Here is a 20721-nt window from a genome sequence, read left to right on the forward strand (position 1 = left end):
TAACTCCCAGTCCTGTGCTTTCGCCGTTGGCCCATGAGCTGCCGGCACCCCCAAGGCCAAAGCCACCATCACAGTTAAAGGACACATTAAGAAATCAGACCTGCACCTAAACCCTGGCTTGACCACTCACTACCTATAGGACAACAAAAGAAATAAATCTTTTTGCACCTCCATTTCCTCATTTAAAACATGGGTATAAGATTCACACGAGGTTCAAATGAGTTCAAGTATGGAAAGCACATTCCATGGTGCAGAGAAGCAAGTGAAGAATTCAGGACATTAGGCAACTATTATTTCCAACATCATTATAAGGCGTCGCCTTTCACAGGGGTGATTAAAGTTCAGATTCAGAGGCCAGGCTCTTGCACCCTGGCTCAGTCACGTACTAGCTCTGGATCATTGCGCAAATGATTTAACCTCTCAAGCCCCAGTTTCCTCATCTGTAAAATGGGCACGGTAACAGCAGAGAAGTCCTATGAACTGACAAAGTACTCGGCACAGGGCCTAATGCACAGCAAGCCCTCCGTAAATGTTCGCAATCACATGGCTACTCAGCGCAAAAACCCAGGGGTTATCTTCCCTGTTGCTTGCATTAAGATCCACCAGCAATCCCGGCCCCTCTACCTCCGTAACTTATCCTGAATCGACCACTTCACTCCATGTCCACTGCCCCCGTCCTAGTCCGAATCTCTAATCTCTCACCTGGCCAGTGAAACAGACTCCTACCTGATCTGTCTGCTGTCAGCACTTCCCATACAACCTAGTCTCTATACCCGACGTCCGCAAACTTTTTCTGTGAAGGGGGAGGGTGTAAATAGTTTAAATTTTAAGTGACGTTCAGTCTGTCACAACTACTTGATTCTGCCACTATATTGTGAAAGCAGCCACGACATATGTGACCAGGAAGGTGCAGGGCTGTGTTCCAATAAAGCTTTATTTGTGGAAGCCGAAATTTGAGTTTCCTATCATTTTCATTTGCCACGAAAGTATTCTTTTTACTTTCTTCATATCGTTCAAAAACCTAAGTACCAGTCTTATTCTTAGCTTGTGGGCCCTCCAAAAATGGAAGTAGACCAGATTTGGCTGGCAGGCCACAGCTGCCAGGCCCATGCCCTACAGAGACTGAATTTTTTAGAAACATAAATCAGATCACATTACCCCCTGCTCAAACCCCAAAAAAGGCTCCCTACTGTATTCAAAACAGACCTCAAACTCTTTACAAAGCTTCACATCACGAAACACCTGCCTGCCACCCCTGTTCCCACTTCTTCTTTTGTTTGAAACATACTTGTCGCATAACCTTCCTCAAGTTTAAGGCGTACAGTACGTGTAGGCTTGGTACACTGATGTGTTCTGTACTGCAACACGACTGCCTCGGTAGCTGCAGCGTCCCTCTTTTCTGGCCCCAGGGCCTTTGCACTTGCGGAGGCCCAGTCCAGAAACTCCTCTGCTCTCCCCCATGTGTCAACTCCTAAAAGCGCCCCCCCAACTCCTAAAGGGCCCCTCCTAAAGGAAGGAGGCCCCTCGGTCTGCAGCCCCAGCGCGCCACCGCCCACCCTGCGCGGTCCGCCGCGGTATCTGGGTTTCCCGGTCCGCGGGCGACCCCGCCCCCTCGCCCCGCACCTGCGCGGCCCTCACCTGGTCGGCGCCGAAGGGCGTGATGTTGGCCTTGACGGCGCCCACGCCCAGGCCCACGAGCGCGAGCGCTGACAGCGCGGCGGGCGCGCAGTAGCGGCCGGGCGCGTCGGCACACGGCGGCGCCGAGCAGTTGCGGACGCGCGTGGGGCGGGGGGCCCCGCAGAGCGCCGTGCGCGTGGCGGGCGCGGCCAGCAGCGGGAAGGCCAGCATGCCAAGCAGGTAGAGCGCCAGGCTGAGCAGGATGGCGCGCGCCCGGCCGAGCCGCGCATCGGCGAGCCAGCCCCCGAACGGCGACACCAGGTAGGTGAGGCCCATGAAGAGCAGCAGCGCCTGGCTGGCCTGCGCGCCCTCCCAGCCGAACGCCGTGCCGTTGAGGAACAGCACCAGGTTGGCCGTGACGCCGTAGAAGGCGGCGCGCTCCAGCAGCTCCGTCAGCAGCACGGCCGCGCACGCCACGCGCCGGCCCTCGAACGCCGCCCGCCGCGCGCCCAGCAGCGGCGTCCGCTCGTCGCCTGCGCCCGCCATGCGCCCCACCGCTCGCCGGCCGGCCGCCCGCCCGCCCCGCGGCAGCTCCGCTGCGCTGGGATCAGCCCGGCTCTGCCGCTGCCGCTGCCGCCGCCCTTCTCGCGAGACTGGCCTCGCCGGGTCTCTCGGCCCGCCCCGCGAGTGTCCCTATTGGGTGAGCCCGCCGCGTTGCCCACATGGACTTCCGGTTCCGCCCCGGAAGCCTGCCCGGGCGGGGGTCCTGCTTCCGCTAGCGGTGGTTCCGGAGGGCAGGGGTGTGACCACCGAGAAGGTTTTAAAAGTGAAATCAGAGGCAGGCACTCCGAGGTTCCGAACCCCAGAATCCTTACGGTGGCTTCAGCCTCTGCCTGCCCTCCAGGCTAGTTTGCTCAGGCTGGCCCTCCCGCGCCCGGCCTCCTGCCTCCCTGTCCTGGGACCAGGTTTCTCTGTGCTCTGTTGCCATTGGGAGCAGAGAGTTCTTTGTGGCGTGCGTTCTGTGCATTGTAGGATGGGTAACGGCATCCCTTGCCTCTACTGCACTAGATGCCCGTGCCACCCCGCTCCCCAGTTGTGATAACCAAATCTGTCTCCAGACGTTCCCAAATGACCTGCGGTGGAGCAAAGTCGCCTGCATTGAGAACCACCGCCTGAGAACAAGTTCAGAGCCTTGTTTCCTTGTCGCGTGGCTGGCCTCCTGTTTTCCTTCAGCCCTCAACTGGAGTGGTGACTCCTTGTAAGCATTTCTTGACCAGCCCATCTAAAGTGGGTCCCACACCCATCCCCTTACCCTGTTTTAGTTTCCCCCATGGTAACTGCCACGTTTTTTGTTTATTTCTTTGTTCCCAGCTTGTACGTGGTCCCCACGATGATGAGCTCCATGGTGGCAGGGTTCTTGGGTCTCTTGTTCCTCACCATGCCCTCCAGCACCTACACCAGGGTGGGACATTACACCGGAGTGGAGCGGAAGAGTGTTCTCCAGAAACGGCCTCCAGCATGGCTTCAGAAATTGGGACCCAGGGCTGTCATAATTCGGTTCATGTGAGACCATTTCTTCTTCTTCCGCCACCCTTAACTCCAGCTAACATCAGGATGGAGCAATTACCTAGGAAGTGGGCTTGCTGGTAGGTCATCTGGGTAAGTAGTCCTTCCTAAAAGGCTTGAAGTAGCATGTATTAACTTTTTTATTTTTCAAAATGTCTGACATTTTGACTGTTGCCTAGCAAGGTGCTGGCATACAGTGGGCAGTAGATACATATTTAATGAGAGAATAATCGGATGCCAAAATAGGACTTGTCCCACCCTATCCATTAGTGCTAATCATCTTCAGCTGTCAGCTCAAATGTCACTTTCCTGATCTTCCCAGATTAGAACAGATCCCCCTTTTATATGTCATTAGAGCACTATACGTTTTTTTTACACCGCACCCATTATAATTTATAATTATTTATTTTGTGAAGCTGTTTAGTGGCTGTCTTCAAAGCTAGGAGGGATGAGATTTTGTTTGTTTTGTCCGCTACTACATTCCTAGAATCTAGGACAGCACTCGCCGGTGATAGATATGTGTGGAATTAACTGAATACATGAATGACTGAATATTTGTTGAATTGTAGATGGTACCGGAAGAATGTCTTATGTTCACCTAATTTTTTTTGAGACTCTCGTGATGTCCTACAGCATGTATTAGTATCCTACTTTCGCTAGTGGAAAAAGCAAACGCCTCAAGATTCTGGTCTAGGATCACACATCTCGTAGGCATTAGAATTCAGACTTGAGTAAAAGGCTCAAAACTAATTCCTAGTCCAGTGCTTCTTCTACACCCCAGCTGGTACATAAGTCCAAAACTATGAGTGTCTGTTTTAAGACTGACGGCATGATACGCTCAGGCAAAGAGCAGAGTAACATTAAACATGGCATGAAAATAAAGCCATTCAACTTGAACCATGTGGTGACTTAGTGGTGAAGCTCTGCCCAGAACAGATGTGCCATTTTGGATGACAGCAAGCTAACCCAGTTGGGTTGTCTTGTTTAAGAAGGATAAAGCCAGGTGAAAGGGGGTTGGAGGTGGCAGTTAACAGAGCTTAGGATGTGCACCCAGGACTCGTGAGCACTGGCTGCTGGTCCACGGGAGGACTGCTGTGCACCCCAATCTGTGTACCCAGAGGCTGCAAAACAAATCCAGCGGGCAGAAATGTTTTCATTTGGTTGCGATGTTTAAAAGAAGTGAACCAAGAGCATATAATTCAAGATTCCATTTCTAGGAAATGTCCAGAGTAGGCAACTCTATAGGGACAGAACGCAGACTGGGCGTGATTGCCAGTGTTGGGGCAAAGGGAAGATTGGGGAGTGACCGCTAAAAGGTGTGGCCTTTCTTTTTGTAGTAATGAAATGTTCTGAAGTCACGGTGATAGTTGCACAACTCTGTGAATATACTAAAAACCACTGAATTGTACTCTTTAAATGGATGAACTGTATGGTATGTGAATTACATTTCAATAATGCTGTTACCAAAAAAAAAAAAAAAAGTGAGCCAACAGTTAAACATTGGGAGGTTTCACATATAAATTTGGATGCCCTGCTGCTCTTGAAAAAACAGACAGGAGCCCTGGCCACACTGGGACGTGTGGCTGCCTGTGACACTAGTGACCACCTCCCGCCCCTGCTTGAACCACGCCTCTGGTGTTTGTGCCTTTACAAAGCATTCTTTGCAGGTCACAGTGCCAAAGGGCTGGGACTGTGGCAGAAGCGTCCCTGAGCCAGGTCTGAGCGTAAACCTTAAGAATTTCTTTTGTGCCTTGGGAGCCCTGAACCAGCTACCTTGCTGGAGAGGCCCCGTGTTGGGGGAGATTCTGCAGCTACATGGAGAAGGGGTCCTCAGGCTGGGAGGCTGAGGCGGCTGAGGCACCGGGACTCCAGACTATACTACTAGAGGCTCCTTGACTTCCGACTATACTGCAAAGCTACCCCTTCCCGGTGAGGGAAGACCCACGAGTAACCGCCAGCAAGACCAACAGGACAGACCGCCCAGCCGAGCCTCCACCCGGATCGCAGAATTAGCAGATCGCAGGTGAACGCATGAAATAATTAAATAACTGTCGTGTTAAGCTGCTAAGTTCTGGGGAGGTTAGGTAGGCAGCTTCGGGTAATGAAAACACACCTGCCTTCCCCCAGAGCCAAGATCCGCTGATACCAGGTAGCCGCCCCTACCTTTAGATGGGGCACCAGCTGTCTGGCTCACACAGATCCTTCCAACTCTCTGATGTCTTATTTTTCTCCCAGTAGAGAAATTACTCCCCATATCTGCACTGTCCACTGTCCAACTTAAATTCGTTCACATTTCATACAGTGAAATATTGTTTCTCAATCATACCAGCCACATTTCAAGTGCTCAGTGGCCCCAGGTGACCAGTGGCTGCCATATTGGACAGCACAGTACTGACCACTCCACCGCTACAGAAACTTCTGCTGGACAGCCCTGCTCTATATTAATGTGCAGTGGGCCTGACTGGTTACTTGTCACCAACATCCACACCCTTTCTCCCTGCTCCCCACCAGCTACCCATAGAGCTGGGAAGAAACTAGATTCATGATTGTTTCTGGATCTGACTAGTTAACACCAGTGCTAAGTCTCTAATGCGTCTTCACAGTGTTCAGAAATGTGGACTCTAGCCATTCCGGATGTCAGTTTCCCCTGGGGCCCAGGAGAAGACAAGTGACGTAGATGGGCCCAGTCAGGCTAAAGGGAAGGACTCTTACTCAGTGACTGCAAGAGAGATACACCCTTCCAGACCAGGCGTGAATTAGGACGCCCACAGCCCTAGTTGGTGGGGCGGGGGGGCAGCTATTTCACAATCATGTGATAAACCAGTGTAGGATGAAGCCAGCTGTGTGGATAGCACAGTAAAGAATCAGAGAGATGTCACATAACAAAAGATAGTAAATCTGACATTGTTTAATAGGTGTCAAACCACCTATTGTGATTCGATCAAAAAGTGGGAAAATAAAAAATATAAGGAGAGGGCAGCCTGATATTTCTCCCTACACACACAGCCCAATTCGCTCTTAGAGTTTACTCTCAGAAAACCGCTCGCAGGCTCTAGAGCGCAGGCTCTAGAGCGCAGGCTCAGTAGTTGTGGCGCACGGGCTTACTTGCTCCGCCGCATGGGGGATCTTCACGGACCAGGGCTCGAACCCGTGTGCCCTGCTCTGGCAGGTGGCTTCTTAAGCACTGCGCCCGGTTCCGCCCCGGAAGCCTGCCCGGGCGGGGGTCCTGCTTCCGCTAGCGGTGGTTCCGGAGGGCAGGGGTGTGACCACCGAGAAGGTTTTAAAAGTGAAATCAGAGGCAGGCACTCCGAGGTTCCGAACCCCAGAATCCTTACGGTGGCTTCAGCCTCTGCCTGCCCTCCAGGCTAGTTTGCTCAGGCTGGCCCTCCCGCGCCCGGCCTCCTGCCTCCCTGTCCTGGGACCAGGTTTCTCTGTGCTCTGTTGCCATTGGGAGCAGAGAGTTCTTTGTGGCGTGCGTTCTGTGCATTGTAGGATGGGTAACGGCATCCCTTGCCTCTACTGCACTAGATGCCCGTGCCACCCCGCTCCCCAGTTGTGATAACCAAATCTGTCTCCAGACGTTCCCAAATGACCTGCGGTGGAGCAAAGTCGCCTGCATTGAGAACCACCGCCTGAGAACAAGTTCAGAGCCTTGTTTCCTTGTCGCGTGGCTGGCCTCCTGTTTTCCTTCAGCCCTCAACTGGAGTGGTGACTCCTTGTAAGCATTTCTTGACCAGCCCATCTAAAGTGGGTCCCACACCCATCCCCTTACCCTGTTTTAGTTTCCCCCATGGTAACTGCCACGTTTTTTGTTTATTTCTTTGTTCCCAGCTTGTACGTGGTCCCCACGATGATGAGCTCCATGGTGGCAGGGTTCTTGGGTCTCTTGTTCCTCACCATGCCCTCCAGCACCTACACCAGGGTGGGACATTACACCGGAGTGGAGCGGAAGAGTGTTCTCCAGAAACGGCCTCCAGCATGGCTTCAGAAATTGGGACCCAGGGCTGTCATAATTCGGTTCATGTGAGACCATTTCTTCTTCTTCCGCCACCCTTAACTCCAGCTAACATCAGGATGGAGCAATTACCTAGGAAGTGGGCTTGCTGGTAGGTCATCTGGGTAAGTAGTCCTTCCTAAAAGGCTTGAAGTAGCATGTATTAACTTTTTTATTTTTCAAAATGTCTGACATTTTGACTGTTGCCTAGCAAGGTGCTGGCATACAGTGGGCAGTAGATACATATTTAATGAGAGAATAATCGGATGCCAAAATAGGACTTGTCCCACCCTATCCATTAGTGCTAATCATCTTCAGCTGTCAGCTCAAATGTCACTTTCCTGATCTTCCCAGATTAGAACAGATCCCCCTTTTATATGTCATTAGAGCACTATACGTTTTTTTTACACCGCACCCATTATAATTTATAATTATTTATTTTGTGAAGCTGTTTAGTGGCTGTCTTCAAAGCTAGGAGGGATGAGATTTTGTTTGTTTTGTCTGCTACTACATTCCTAGAATCTAGGACAGCACTCGCCGGTGATAGATATGTGTGGAATTAACTGAATACATGAATGACTGAATATTTGTTGAATTGTAGATGGTACCGGAAGAATGTCTTATGTTCACCTAATTTTTTTTGAGACTCTCGTGATGTCCTACAGCATGTATTAGTATCCTACTTTCGCTAGTGGAAAAAGCAAACGCCTCAAGATTCTGGTCTAGGATCACACATCTCGTAGGCATTAGAATTCAGACTTGAGTAAAAGGCTCAAAACTAATTCCTAGTCCAGTGCTTCTTCTACACCCCAGCTGGTACATAAGTCCAAAACTATGAGTGTCTGTTTTAAGACTGACGGCATGATACGCTCAGGCAAAGAGCAGAGTAACATTAAACATGGCATGAAAATAAAGCCATTCAACTTGAACCATGTGGTGACTTAGTGGTGAAGCTCTGCCCAGAACAGATGTGCCATTTTGGATGACAGCAAGCTAACCCAGTTGGGTTGTCTTGTTTAAGAAGGATAAAGCCAGGTGAAAGGGGGTTGGAGGTGGCAGTTAACAGAGCTTAGGATGTGCACCCAGGACTCGTGAGCACTGGCTGCTGGTCCACGGGAGGACTGCTGTGCACCCCAATCTGTGTACCCAGAGGCTGCAAAACAAATCCAGCGGGCAGAAATGTTTTCATTTGGTTGCGATGTTTAAAAGAAGTGAACCAAGAGCATATAATTCAAGATTCCATTTCTAGGAAATGTCCAGAGTAGGCAACTCTATAGGGACAGAACGCAGACTGGGCGTGATTGCCAGTGTTGGGGCAAAGGGAAGATTGGGGAGTGACCGCTAAAAGGTGTGGCCTTTCTTTTTGTAGTAATGAAATGTTCTGAAGTCACGGTGATAGTTGCACAACTCTGTGAATATACTAAAAACCACTGAATTGTACTCTTTAAATGGATGAACTGTATGGTATGTGAATTACATTTCAATAATGCTGTTACCAAAAAAAAAAAAAAAAGTGAGCCAACAGTTAAACATTGGGAGGTTTCACATATAAATTTGGATGCCCTGCTGCTCTTGAAAAAACAGACAGGAGCCCTGGCCACACTGGGACGTGTGGCTGCCTGTGACACTAGTGACCACCTCCCGCCCCTGCTTGAACCACGCCTCTGGTGTTTGTGCCTTTACAAAGCATTCTTTGCAGGTCACAGTGCCAAAGGGCTGGGACTGTGGCAGAAGCGTCCCTGAGCCAGGTCTGAGCGTAAACCTTAAGAATTTCTTTTGTGCCTTGGGAGCCCTGAACCAGCTACCTTGCTGGAGAGGCCCCGTGTTGGGGGAGATTCTGCAGCTACATGGAGAAGGGGTCCTCAGGCTGGGAGGCTGAGGCGGCTGAGGCACCGGGACTCCAGACTATACTACTAGAGGCTCCTTGACTTCCGACTATACTGCAAAGCTACCCCTTCCCGGTGAGGGAAGACCCACGAGTAACCGCCAGCAAGACCAACAGGACAGACCGCCCAGCCGAGCCTCCACCCGGATCGCAGAATTAGCAGATCGCAGGTGAACGCATGAAATAATTAAATAACTGTCGTGTTAAGCTGCTAAGTTCTGGGGAGGTTAGGTAGGCAGCTTCGGGTAATGAAAACACACCTGCCTTCCCCCAGAGCCAAGATCCGCTGATACCAGGTAGCCGCCCCTACCTTTAGATGGGGCACCAGCTGTCTGGCTCACACAGATCCTTCCAACTCTCTGATGTCTTATTTTTCTCCCAGTAGAGAAATTACTCCCCATATCTGCACTGTCCACTGTCCAACTTAAATTCGTTCACATTTCATACAGTGAAATATTGTTTCTCAATCATACCAGCCACATTTCAAGTGCTCAGTGGCCCCAGGTGACCAGTGGCTGCCATATTGGACAGCACAGTACTGACCACTCCACCGCTACAGAAACTTCTGCTGGACAGCCCTGCTCTATATTAATGTGCAGTGGGCCTGACTGGTTACTTGTCACCAACATCCACACCCTTTCTCCCTGCTCCCCACCAGCTACCCATAGAGCTGGGAAGAAACTAGATTCATGATTGTTTCTGGATCTGACTAGTTAACACCAGTGCTAAGTCTCTAATGCGTCTTCACAGTGTTCAGAAATGTGGACTCTAGCCATTCCGGATGTCAGTTTCCCCTGGGGCCCAGGAGAAGACAAGTGACGTAGATGGGCCCAGTCAGGCTAAAGGGAAGGACTCTTACTCAGTGACTGCAAGAGAGATACACCCTTCCAGACCAGGCGTGAATTAGGACGCCCACAGCCCTAGTTGGTGGGGCGGGGGGGCAGCTATTTCACAATCATGTGATAAACCAGTGTAGGATGAAGCCAGCTGTGTGGATAGCACAGTAAAGAATCAGAGAGATGTCACATAACAAAAGATAGTAAATCTGACATTGTTTAATAGGTGTCAAACCACCTATTGTGATTCGATCAAAAAGTGGGAAAATAAAAAATATAAGGAGAGGGCAGCCTGATATTTCTCCCTACACACACAGCCCAATTCGCTCTTAGAGTTTACTCTCAGAAAACCGCTCGCAGGCTCTAGAGCGCAGGCTCTAGAGCGCAGGCTCAGTAGTTGTGGCGCACGGGCTTACTTGCTCCGCGGCATGTGGGATCTTCCCGGACCAGGGCTCGAACCCGTGTCCCCTGCACTGGCAGGCGGATTCCTAACCACTGCGCCGCCAGGGAAGCCCTCTTAGAGTTTTCTGCCTGGTCCCTGTGATCAGTGAGCTTGCAGCCTGTGTACTAAGCCCCAGTGATTGAATACCTAAAGAACTGATAGTTGATGTACGTTGAGTCTCACCACTTTGTTGGGTTTACTTGTGATACACCCCCTGTTCCTGAAGGTAGTTGTATGAGTCTCTCCCACGCACCTAAAATAATCAAATAAATAAAAGACCTAACTCATAGAGCAGGCGTCCGGGGATAGGTGACACCGTCTTATCAAGCTTTATGGGCGGCCTCTTTGCCTCCAGGGCCCTCTGGGAAAGAGGGCCTTAGCGCAGGTATGCTTGTGGTGTGGACTGGAATTGGAAATGCGCCGTTTGCTCAGGACCCGGGGCCCTCCCTTCTCCGCCGTCACCCTGTCCCCTGTGCCTTTCTCAGAGCAGAACTCAGAGAAGATGCTCTCTGATGGGAGGTTTTCAGAAACCACCCAAGGTTGAGGGCATTTCAGGGGCTGCCCAGTTCCTCTGACTTTTTTCATGATGTTTCTGCTTTTCACTTCACATCTGCATGGCTCAGCCCTTGCGACCAGACAGTGGCATGTGCTCACTCACAGTCTCAGCTTCCTCAAAACGCTGGTTTACAAATAGTCATCACGGACTTTCTCCGCCCCCACGCATCACTCGCTCGATCAACAAACTGCTGAACGCCTTCCCCACATGTCATGGCGGCTCGTTGTCAGCACTCAGGGCCAGTGCCTCTGCTTTTCTGTTTCCCAGTTCCCTACAGAGGGGCTTAGGCCCAGCTCATCTTTGTGCATCAGGCCATGGCATAGGTCATTAGCTAAAGTCGCAGGCCATGCCATCGGTCTTTCGACTCCTCAGGTATGGAAAGTCGTCAGAAATTCTGTTTATTGCAGGGAGTCCCTCTTGCACCAGTTCTCTCTGGCTGGGGATAATCTAGGTAGAAGCTGAAAATAGAAGGACTAAAAACAGAGCCAACCAATGGAATGGAATCAAGTCTTGTTTTCTGGAGCCCAAACCAAAGCCATACCAACCTGCCTTTGGGAGAATGAATTCAGCTTTCAGAATGACCTGTGTTTTATTTTTACAGAAGATGTGAGAGCATGTGACCAGGAAGATGGGTTTTGATTTGACTTTTTTGAAGCACTCACTTTATTTGACCTTTGGAGTAGCAACCTCTGCTTCTCGGGTTCTTTCCCTCCTGGGTTTTAAAGACCCACAAGACATCTGCTAAAGTCGGGCGTTCACAGATAAAAAGAGGGAGGTATAAGAGGGAGTGAGAGAGTTAAGTGAAAGAAAGTGAACTTCTGTTTCTTCTTATTTGAAGTACAAGCTGTGAACAAATGTGGGACCACGCCTAACCATTCTCTTTTAACTACCACTTAAAAAAAGTTCCTTATAAATATCTTAATTTATGTTGCAATCAGCAAATAGATAATTGGTAGTTATAAGTGTATTTATTTTGAAAGTTAGGCCTTACGGGGAAGATCAACGGAGATGAATCCAAAGGATAAAAATTGAAGCACATACATAAAATAATTCATCATGTGATAATTAAAGGCATTTCCAATCCATGGGGAAAAGAATGGATCATTCAATAAATTGTGTTGGAAGAAAGTAAATGTGAGGAAAATTGGCTTCACATACTGTACTGACATAAATTCCAGATGGATAAAATATTATCATGGACAAATCAAAAAGATAAAAGCGTTAAGAGAAAATTGGGCAAATATAAAATCTCAGGAGGGGAATGCTTTTCTAAGTCTAACACTGAAGCCATAAAGGAAAAGTTAATTGATTTGACTCCATAAAGATATAAAACTTATCTGTAAAAAAGAAAAGAACAATTGCAGTTAATGGCAAACAAACTGCAAAAAAATATTTGAAATACATATGACAAAGTTGCTGTCCTATTTTATAGAATTCTTTGGAATCTTATGAAATGTATTGGATAAGCATCCAGTAAATAAAATTGGCAAAGTGAATGTCCAGGCATTATGGGGAAGAGCTGTCCCTTGGGCCTAGTCAGCATCTATTCCTCTGGTAAGAGAACCTGGATTTTCTAGGGAAATCAATGCTCCCTGTGGTTCAGGTAGGACTGGCTGGTCCCCTAGGCTAGGAATGGTCATGTGACCTAAGCCCATCCAATCAGCAGTAGTCCATCTACTGCACTACAGCGGCTGGTTCCAAGATGGACATGCGACCCAAATTAGTTTAATCAGAGCTCACCCCATGACTTATTCTGGAGTAACCAGGAAAAATCATTCCTCTTTCTGCCAGATTTGGAATTATAAAGATATAAGCCTGGAGTCGCTGGGGACCGTCTTGTGAAACCCAAGAATTAAGCAAAACCCAGAAGAAGGTCGAAAAGAAATGAGAAAGCCGTTGTTTCAAAATGACATTTTCTAGGTCTTGGTTCTGACCCTGGCTTAAAGTAGCTTTCCCCCCCCGCTCCCCGGACATTTCAACTGTGAGCCCATAAGTTCTCATTTTGATTAAGCAAGAGTGACCTTCTGTCATCTGCAAGTGAAAAAGCCCCAGCTAATACAAGCAATACATACACATGCCTGCACAGAGAGAGAAAAGAAAAAATACAGTGCCCTTCAGGGAAAAAAAAATCAAATTTCACCGATGATTAAAAAATGGAAAAAGAGGGATGCTTTGTCACTTGAATGGAGAAATACCCAGTGTTTGCAATGTTTTGGTAGATGAGTGTGCGTGTAAATGACCAATGCAGAGTTACATCGTATGACTGTTCTGGAGGACAGTTAGTCACTTGTATGAAAACCACATTTGCCTACACTTTGAAAGTGCAATTCCATTTCTGGGAACTTAAGAGTGTGTGCAGAGACTTAGCTATAAAATGGTCATCGCAGTGTTGCTTAAAAGAGCAAGAAGATTAGAAACAGCAAAGATACACCATAAGAAGGCATTGGTTAAATAAATTACAGTGCTTGCATACACTGGAATGTTATGTAGTTACTCGCATGATACTGTAGAAGTAGGTTCTGAGAAGTATTGCTGATATGTCGTTGTATTAGTTTTCTGCGCCGGGTAACAAATGACCCCAACCTTAGCGGCTCAAACAACAGGCACCTATTATCTGGCAGCTCTGCAGGTCGGGAGACTGTTTATTGCAGGGAGTCTGACTGGGTTCTCAGCTCAGGGTCTCACAAAGCTGACAGCGAGGTGTGGATGGGGCTGAGATCTCACCTAGAGCTCTTTCCAGCTCCTGTGCTTGTGGCCGAGTGTAGTTCCTTGAGGTGGGGGGGTTGGGGGGCCCATCTCATGCTGGCTGGCAGTTGGGGGCTGCTCTCAACCCCTCGTACCTGCCAGTACTCCTTGTCACGCAGCCCCCCTTTATCCCCAAAGCCAGCAATAGAGAAGCTCCCTGACATCGTATCCTCTCTCATACTTTGCACCTCTCCAACATCAGGAAAGGCCCAGAGTCCCTTTAAAGAGACAGCTCTTGGGTTTGACTCACCCTCTGCCCATGGAGGGCACCTGATTTGGGAACTGAATCGCTTCTGCAAATTCTCTTCACAGCACCACCTGGATGGGTGTTTGAACTGGAAGAAGGTGTAAAACAGGAGGTGGGAAATCTTGGGGGCCAAGTTAGAATTTTGCCTGTCACAATTGCAAAAAGAGCAGTTACTCCCCCCACCAGCCCAAGTGTAGAGTGTTCCTATTTTTTGGTAACAGTCACACACAAAAAACAGGATAAAAGTCAACAACTGAGTCCAAAAGAGAGCCAAAGAATCCTAGTAAGGAATTCACATTGCCTGTGTTACTTCGGGAGGTCTCCTGCTTTCTGTGTCTCAGTTTCCTCATCTGCAGAGTGGTGAGAACCATAGTACCTAGCGTCTAGGACTGGGGGGAGACTGAGGAGTATGGCAGGGTGCTTAGAACATGGCCAAGCACAGGCGAGCACCACTATTACGATGATTATGTGTAGAGTCTGGAAAAACTTGAAACCAACGTGTTTATAGCCTTTTTCTCAGATAGTGGGATGCTGTGTGATTTTAAAATTTTGTTTTGTTTATCTGTATGGCTATGTAACAAAACTTGGTTATGTAATAAAAGTAAATTGAAAATTTTAAAGATTAACTATGGGCCTCTGCAAATAACAGGTTGTTAGTGGAAGCAGTTAGAACATCTTCCCTTTAGTAAACCTCCAGTGTGCACAGAATTGGACTTGTGTCTCTTCCGTAATTAGAAATAGGAAGCCTTATAGCTGCACCAAATGCTGTCAGACTCACTGTCTCATTCAGCAGTGCTGAGAATCTTTGGGGAGAGCATCCTCCTGCTGAAAAGTTATGAAATGAGTCTGCCCAGCCATCAAAACAGCAGTGGGAATCATAGGCCTGCTTTCTTGCCCAAAGCTCAAAGGGAAAATCACTTACTCCTGGTTGACTTCCACATGTTCATTAAACAACACTAGAAGGAACTAGTTACTTTCAGACCAACACCTTTTTTTTTTTTTTTTTTTACATTTGGTCACTTTCACTGTCAGTGAAAGCCAGAAAAAGGAAACATAACCAGTGCACTTAAACCATAGTTCAGTTCTGCATGTATTTTTTTTTTTTTTTTATCAAGATCTCTTTCTCTTTCTCTGTCACACACACACAGCATTTGTAGTTCTCAGTACTATGGAGAGGAATGATGGTGCAAAGATGGGAAACTCTGATGGAAATAAAGAAGCAGAATGCCTCACTTAATAATATCATGAAGGGGGAAAAAAAGAGAAAAAGATGTCAAGTGTTGCTTTTTTTTTTTTTTTGGCTGCACCACGTGGATTGCAGGATCTTAGTTTCCGGATCAGGGATGGAACCCAGGCCCTCGGCAGTGACAGCGCAGAATCTTAACCACTGGACCTACAGGGAATTCCCCTGAAGTGTTGATTTTTATCACAGACCCATTTCTAAAGTCAGTATACCCACAGTGCCCTCCCTTGAAAACACTATCACTTTTATACAGGGTAGATAATTTTCCCTGGTGCTAGGAGCTAAAGAGATGGTCTGAGCAAACACTATGATCAAAGGAAAAACAAATTTTTCTCTACATAATATTTTAAGACCCTTATGTTAGAAGCATCTGGAGAAATCTCTTAAGAGATGCCAACAACCTTTTCTGTTCTACCCGCCCCGTAATTATTTCTACATTATTCAATAATAACACAGTTGTCTTTGTACTCTTTTATATTACCTACTTGGGAGGATCATAAAAGACTTCATCAAAATGAACTAATTAACTATGATACTGTTTATAGTTCTTATTTTCCAAATGGGTAAATGGAAGCCATGAAAGGATAAAGTTATGGGCCCCCAAAGATCTGTCAGAATCTCTTACCTCATGGAACTGGTGTATTCCAGAAAAATCGAATAAAAGCCAGTTTCAGCCCAGCAAATCTTATTGTGGCAGCACTGACTTTCACTAAAAAAAATCAGGAATGCACTCTCATGGGAATAAAATCTCACAACAGCAAATTCAGTGGTTTTATTTAATCCAGCAAACGTCTGTTGAGGGCCTTCCCAGTGCAGGACATTGTCCCCAGCAAGTGGAGGTTAGAGCTGTGAGCGAGCTCAGGACCAGGGTGAGGGGTAGGCTGACCACTCCCTGATCATGAAACAGAATATGGGGTCAGTACAGAAGGGACAGAGAGCGTGGGGGGGAGGGGGAGGGCGTGTGTGGAGAACAGTCCCAGATGAGTCACTGGGGGCCTTCGTACACGCAGCCATCTGTGAAAGGGGCCTCTGAAGTGGATTGAATGGTAGCCCTGAAAAAGATAATGTCCACATCCTAGTCCACCATTTTATTCAGGGTGGCAAGGTACCCAGCTCACGGACTGTATTTCTCAGCTGCCTTGGGTGGAAGATGTGGTCATGTGCACAGTAAGATAAAGTCACAGAGGCAGTGTGTAATTCCAGGAGGGGCCCTTAAAATGAAATGCACCATTTTGCCCTTCCTTCTTGCTGGCCTGTAATGTGAACGTGATGGGTGGAGCTCTGGCAGTCACATTGCACCTAGAGGCCATCTTAAGAATAAAGGCCAGGGACCTCCCTGGTGGCGCAGTGGTTAAGAATCAGCCTGCCAGTGCAGGGGACACGGGTTCGAGCCCTGGTCTGGGAAGATCCCACATGCCACGGAGCAACTAAGCCCGAGCGCCACAGCTACTGAGCCTGCGACCCACAACTACTGAAGCCCGTGTGCTCTAGAGCCCGTGCTCCGCAACAAGAGAAGCCACCGCAATGAGACGCCCGCGCACCACAACGAAGGGTAGCCCCCACTTGCGGCAACTAGAGAAATCCCGCGTGCAGCAACAGAGACCCAACGCAGCCAAAAATAAAGAAACAAATAAAAATTAAAAAAAAAAAAAAAAAAGAATAAAGGCCAAACAAGACCATGCTGGAGAAGAAAGAGGTCTCTGTCCCTGGTGACTATGGAGCCAAGATATAAACTTCAACTTCTAACAACAGGAGTACAGATTGAGCTCACAAAGGAATTGAAATGCACTTACAACCACTGTGGTAAACTGGGGAGCTCAGGTCCCATCTGTTAAACAAGGAGGCCACCTGACTGAGGGGGCTTAAATGCCCAGGTTCTTCTTCCTTAATCAAGCCAAAACCTAAGCTGTAAATGCCTCAAGATTACAGAATCGAAACCTAAAGACAGCCAATCACAAAGAGCCAACTGGACTTTCAGCAGTAGCCAATCAATAATTTCCTTACTTTGCTTATGCCTTTTAGGTATAAAAGCCTCACCGTAGCTCCTGTTTGTGGGTCCTCCTGGCTACTTCCGGTTCTGTGCTATCCAGTTGGAGTAAACTTTTGCTCTAACTAAAATTTTAAATAGCCCTCAGTTTCTCTCAGCACTTGTGAAGGGGCACCTGCTTCTTAGCTTTATTTACTGCGGGAAAGATGGCTGCTATTGCCCCATCTCTCATTTTCAAGAGATACCCTGGTGGTGGCCCCATGGAAGTGGACACTGCTCACCCTGGTCCCCTTGGGAGTCCACCCATGGCCGCCTCTGGTCCCTGTGGCAGGGAATCGGCCATCACCACTGGTGCCGGCCACCGTGGAAAGGGCCCCGCGGACCCCTGGTCCCCATGGCGGCAGCGCGCAGCCACCCTGGTCCCTCTGTGTGTGTGTGTGTGTGTGTGTGTGTGTGTGTGTGTGTCTGTCTGTCTGTCTGTGTGGGGGAGCCTGTGGCCAACCCTGGTCCCTGTGGCAGGGGATTGTGGCCACCCACCCCTTGTCTCTGTGCGAAGGGACCCGAAATCACCTCTGGTGACAGTCCCCGTGGAAGCAGACCTGCGGCCGCTCCGGGACCCCCGTGGGAGTCCCTTCTGGTTCCCTTGGAGGGGACCCAGGGATCCCCTGCCGCTGGTCCCGTGGGAGGGGCCCCGCGCCCAGTCCCCCACCCACCCCGGACACGCCACCCCGCGCCCCCGCCGCCCCGCGCGCCCCTGACCCCCGGCCCCGGAACCGGCGAGCGCGGGCGCGGCCTGGGGAGCGGCGGGCGGGCTGACGGACCCCGGCCGCCCCGGCCCGCGTCCCCGCCCCGCCCCGCCCCGGGCCCGGCCTTGGCGGGCGGTGGACTGCCGGGCGGCGGCGGCGGCGCCATGCGGCTCCTGTTCCTGGCGGTGCTCCGGCGGCACACGGGCAACGCCATCACGGCCCAGCGCGTCCGGTAGGTGCGGCGGCGGCCCGGGTCGCGGCGGGGGCACCAGCGCGTCCGGCAGGTGCGGCGGCGGCCCGGGTCGCGGCGGGGGCACCGGCAGGGGGCGCGGGGGTCGGACCGGCCGGAGGGTGCGGGGCCCGGGGGAGCGCGGGGCGGCGAGGGGCGCGTGTCCGGCTCCGGCGCGGGTGCCCGGGCCCCGGCCGGCGCTGCGCTCCTAACGCTCCCCGGAGGCCGCTCGGCCGGTGACGCCGCTGGTGCCCGGCGCCTGGGCGGCCCCGCGAGGCAGGCAGCGCGGCGGAGGCTGCTCGGCGTTCTGCGGACGCATCTCGGCGCGGCCGTATCTCGGCGCGGCCGTCTTCACGGACGCTCCGTATTGATCGTGAGTGCCCTAGGTTTGGGGAGGCGGCGACGGAACGCGAAGTCGGCGCTTCGGGACACGGCACGTCTGCGGGGACGGGAGAGAAAGAATACAAACACATGGGTATAAATATACAGTGATACCTACAGACCCGTGTACACACACCCGCGAGGGCCGCTTGTGCGCGTGCGCTGTTTTAGGCGGGATGCTCCGGAGAGGCCTCCTTGTTAGAGTGACGTTTGCGCAGCATCCTGGGTGCGACGAGGGTCCCTTGAAGCTGGGGCGGCCTGGTGGGGTGGGGGTGGGAGTAGGGGTGGACCAGGATTTCCAGGCAGAAGGCGCAGCAAAAGTGCAAACCAGTGTTACTGGACCTGCCATCCAAAGTAGCCTTTCCTTGGACTTCCCTGGCGGTCCAGTGGTTAAGACTCTGCACTTCCACTGCAGGGGGCACGGGTTCAATCCCTGGTCGGGGAACTAAGATCCCGCGTGCCTGCAAAGTGTGGCGAAAAAACAAAACCAACCCCCCCCAAAGTAGCCTTGCCTCTTCGCCTGTGCCATTGCCACCTTCCCCGACTCCTTGCTTGGTTATCTTCTTAACATTTAACTTTTCCTGCAGTTATCTTGTTTTCTAGGTTTCTTCCTCCACTTTTTCTCTTCTCCCTGCTGGAAGGTAAGTCCCCAGGGCAGGGAGGGAGCTGATTAGTGCCTGAAGTTTCATAGCAGCTTTTTTTTTTTTTTTAAGCAAACTGACTTGCTTCATGAAATTTCTCAATTGACTTCCCCTCTGTGGGCCTTCTTCCTCATCATCCAAATGAGTGATTGGGGCTACACCTCTCCTTTCACGTCCCTTTCTCCTCAAATATGTTAGTTCTCCTAAAGGGCAGCAGCGACAGGATACGTCAGTCTTTTGAAGTTTACGGCTAGGCTTTTCCCATGAGGGTTTTCACTGCACAGGTTTCTCTTAGGTCAGTGGCACCGCTGTCACTCATTTGGAAGGCAGCTATGCTCACCACTGTTTATTGATTTATTTTTTGGCCCTGCTGTGTGGCATGTGGGATCTTAATTCCCCCACCAGGGATCGAACCCGTGCCCCCTGCCGTGGAAGTGCGGAGTCTTAACCACTGGACCGCCAGGGAAGTCCCAGCTGTCACCCATTTGGACATAAACAGCCAGGAGGCACATGGTGGTCTCTACCCTCATGGAGCACATTCCAGTGGGGCAGAGAGAGATTGCAGGGTTAACCAGAAATGAAGGAGGTGACTGGGGCTGCGGCTTCAGAGGAGGACTCTCTGAGGAGGTGGCATTCAGGCCAAGACCCCAGTGACAGAAGGAGGCAGCCCTTCAAGGATCTGGAAGGATGGATGGACCTGGGACAGAGTAATAGCACGGACACAGGTCCTGGGGCCAGAGCAAGCTTGACAGTCTTGAGAAACAGAAAGAATCCATGCTCTCTGGACTAAGGCAAGGAAAGGAGGTCAGAGAGAGAGGGGCCAGCCCAGCAGAGCCTACACCCATAGTTTATGCTGTGGAAACTAGAGAGAACATCCATTATTTAACTCTCCACTCCTCACTCGAGCTGTACACCAGAGCCCAAATCTTCCAAAGGCTTGCAGCCACCAAAGGGCCCTCAGCGGAGCCAGGCGGGCACTTCCACGGACATTTCAGCAGGGTGCAGGGCCCTTTAGTTACTTTGTTCTTTGTTTTCCTGGCTGTGCATGACGCAGAATAAAGATTGTTCTTTGTGCTTTGCTCTCTCTTCAGAGCCAGGCTTTGGTCTCCCCTTCACTCAGGAAGGATTGCTGGGGCGGGGGGGAAGAAAAAGCAAAAAGCAGAAGTTGCTGGAAGACATCTTCTGTCTTGTGAAAGCCTAGGTTCCTTGAGGAAATGATGCTCTGAGTCCTGAAGGGGAGGGGAGGGAGGTTTCCATGGTGACAGACTTCCCTGGGAGCCAATTACCAGGAAGCAGTGAGAACCAGAGGAGTTCCTCAAAAGCTCTCTGGGGAAGACCCCTGCGACCCTCAAGGGACCCTGGGCAGCAGTGAAGGGACCCCCCTCAAATGAGTAAGATCGGGGTCCTCATCAGTCTAGCAGGGGAGGGTGTCTGAGTTAATTAAGAAGGGACTTAGGGGCTTCCCTGGTGGCGCAGTGGTTGGGAGTCCACCTGCCGATGCAGGGGACGCGGGTTCGTGCCCCGGTCCGGGAGGATCCCACGTGCCGCGGAGCGGCTGGGCCCGTGAGCCGTGGCCGCTGAGCCTGCGCGTCCGGAGCCTGTGCTC

The 20721-nt window shown here is 50.5% G+C and overlaps 2 protein-coding genes and 1 long non-coding RNA gene across 22 annotated transcripts in view; 2 read left to right on the forward strand and 1 right to left on the reverse strand.

The window, feature by feature from the left end:
* Nucleotides 1-1506: 1506 nt before the first annotated feature.
* Nucleotides 1507-2242, reverse strand: SLC15A4 (solute carrier family 15 member 4). Its single transcript, XM_028480572.2, has one exon. It carries the CDS (start codon nt 2161-2163, stop codon nt 1507-1509), a length of 657 nt encoding a protein of 218 aa, XP_028336373.1. The 5' UTR covers nt 2164-2242.
* Nucleotides 2243-2378: 136 nt separating this feature from the next.
* LOC114484447 (uncharacterized) lies at nt 2379-4828 on the forward strand. Its single transcript, XR_003677333.2, has 3 exons — nt 2379-2875; nt 2989-3276; nt 3753-4828. It is a non-coding gene; the product is annotated as an uncharacterized lncRNA (long non-coding RNA).
* Nucleotides 4829-6404: 1576 nt separating this feature from the next.
* GLT1D1 (glycosyltransferase 1 domain containing 1) overlaps nt 6405-20721 on the forward strand; it is a 189781-nt gene continuing 175464 nt past the window's right edge. For 11 of the 20 annotated variants that reach the window (XM_028480462.2, XM_055080567.1, XM_028480464.2 and 8 more), the window contains exon 1: nt 17990-18096. In XM_028480462.2, coding sequence (XP_028336263.1) covers nt 18029-18096 — 68 coding nt within the window. In that variant the 5' untranslated portion in view covers nt 17990-18028. The other 9 variants (XM_028480472.2, XM_028480467.2, XM_028480475.2 and 6 more) reach the window with 6 other exon arrangements.

Source organism: Physeter macrocephalus, chromosome 19, assembly GCF_002837175.3.
Source record: "Physeter macrocephalus isolate SW-GA chromosome 19, ASM283717v5, whole genome shotgun sequence".
Taxonomy (NCBI): domain Eukaryota; kingdom Metazoa; phylum Chordata; class Mammalia; order Artiodactyla; family Physeteridae; genus Physeter; species Physeter macrocephalus.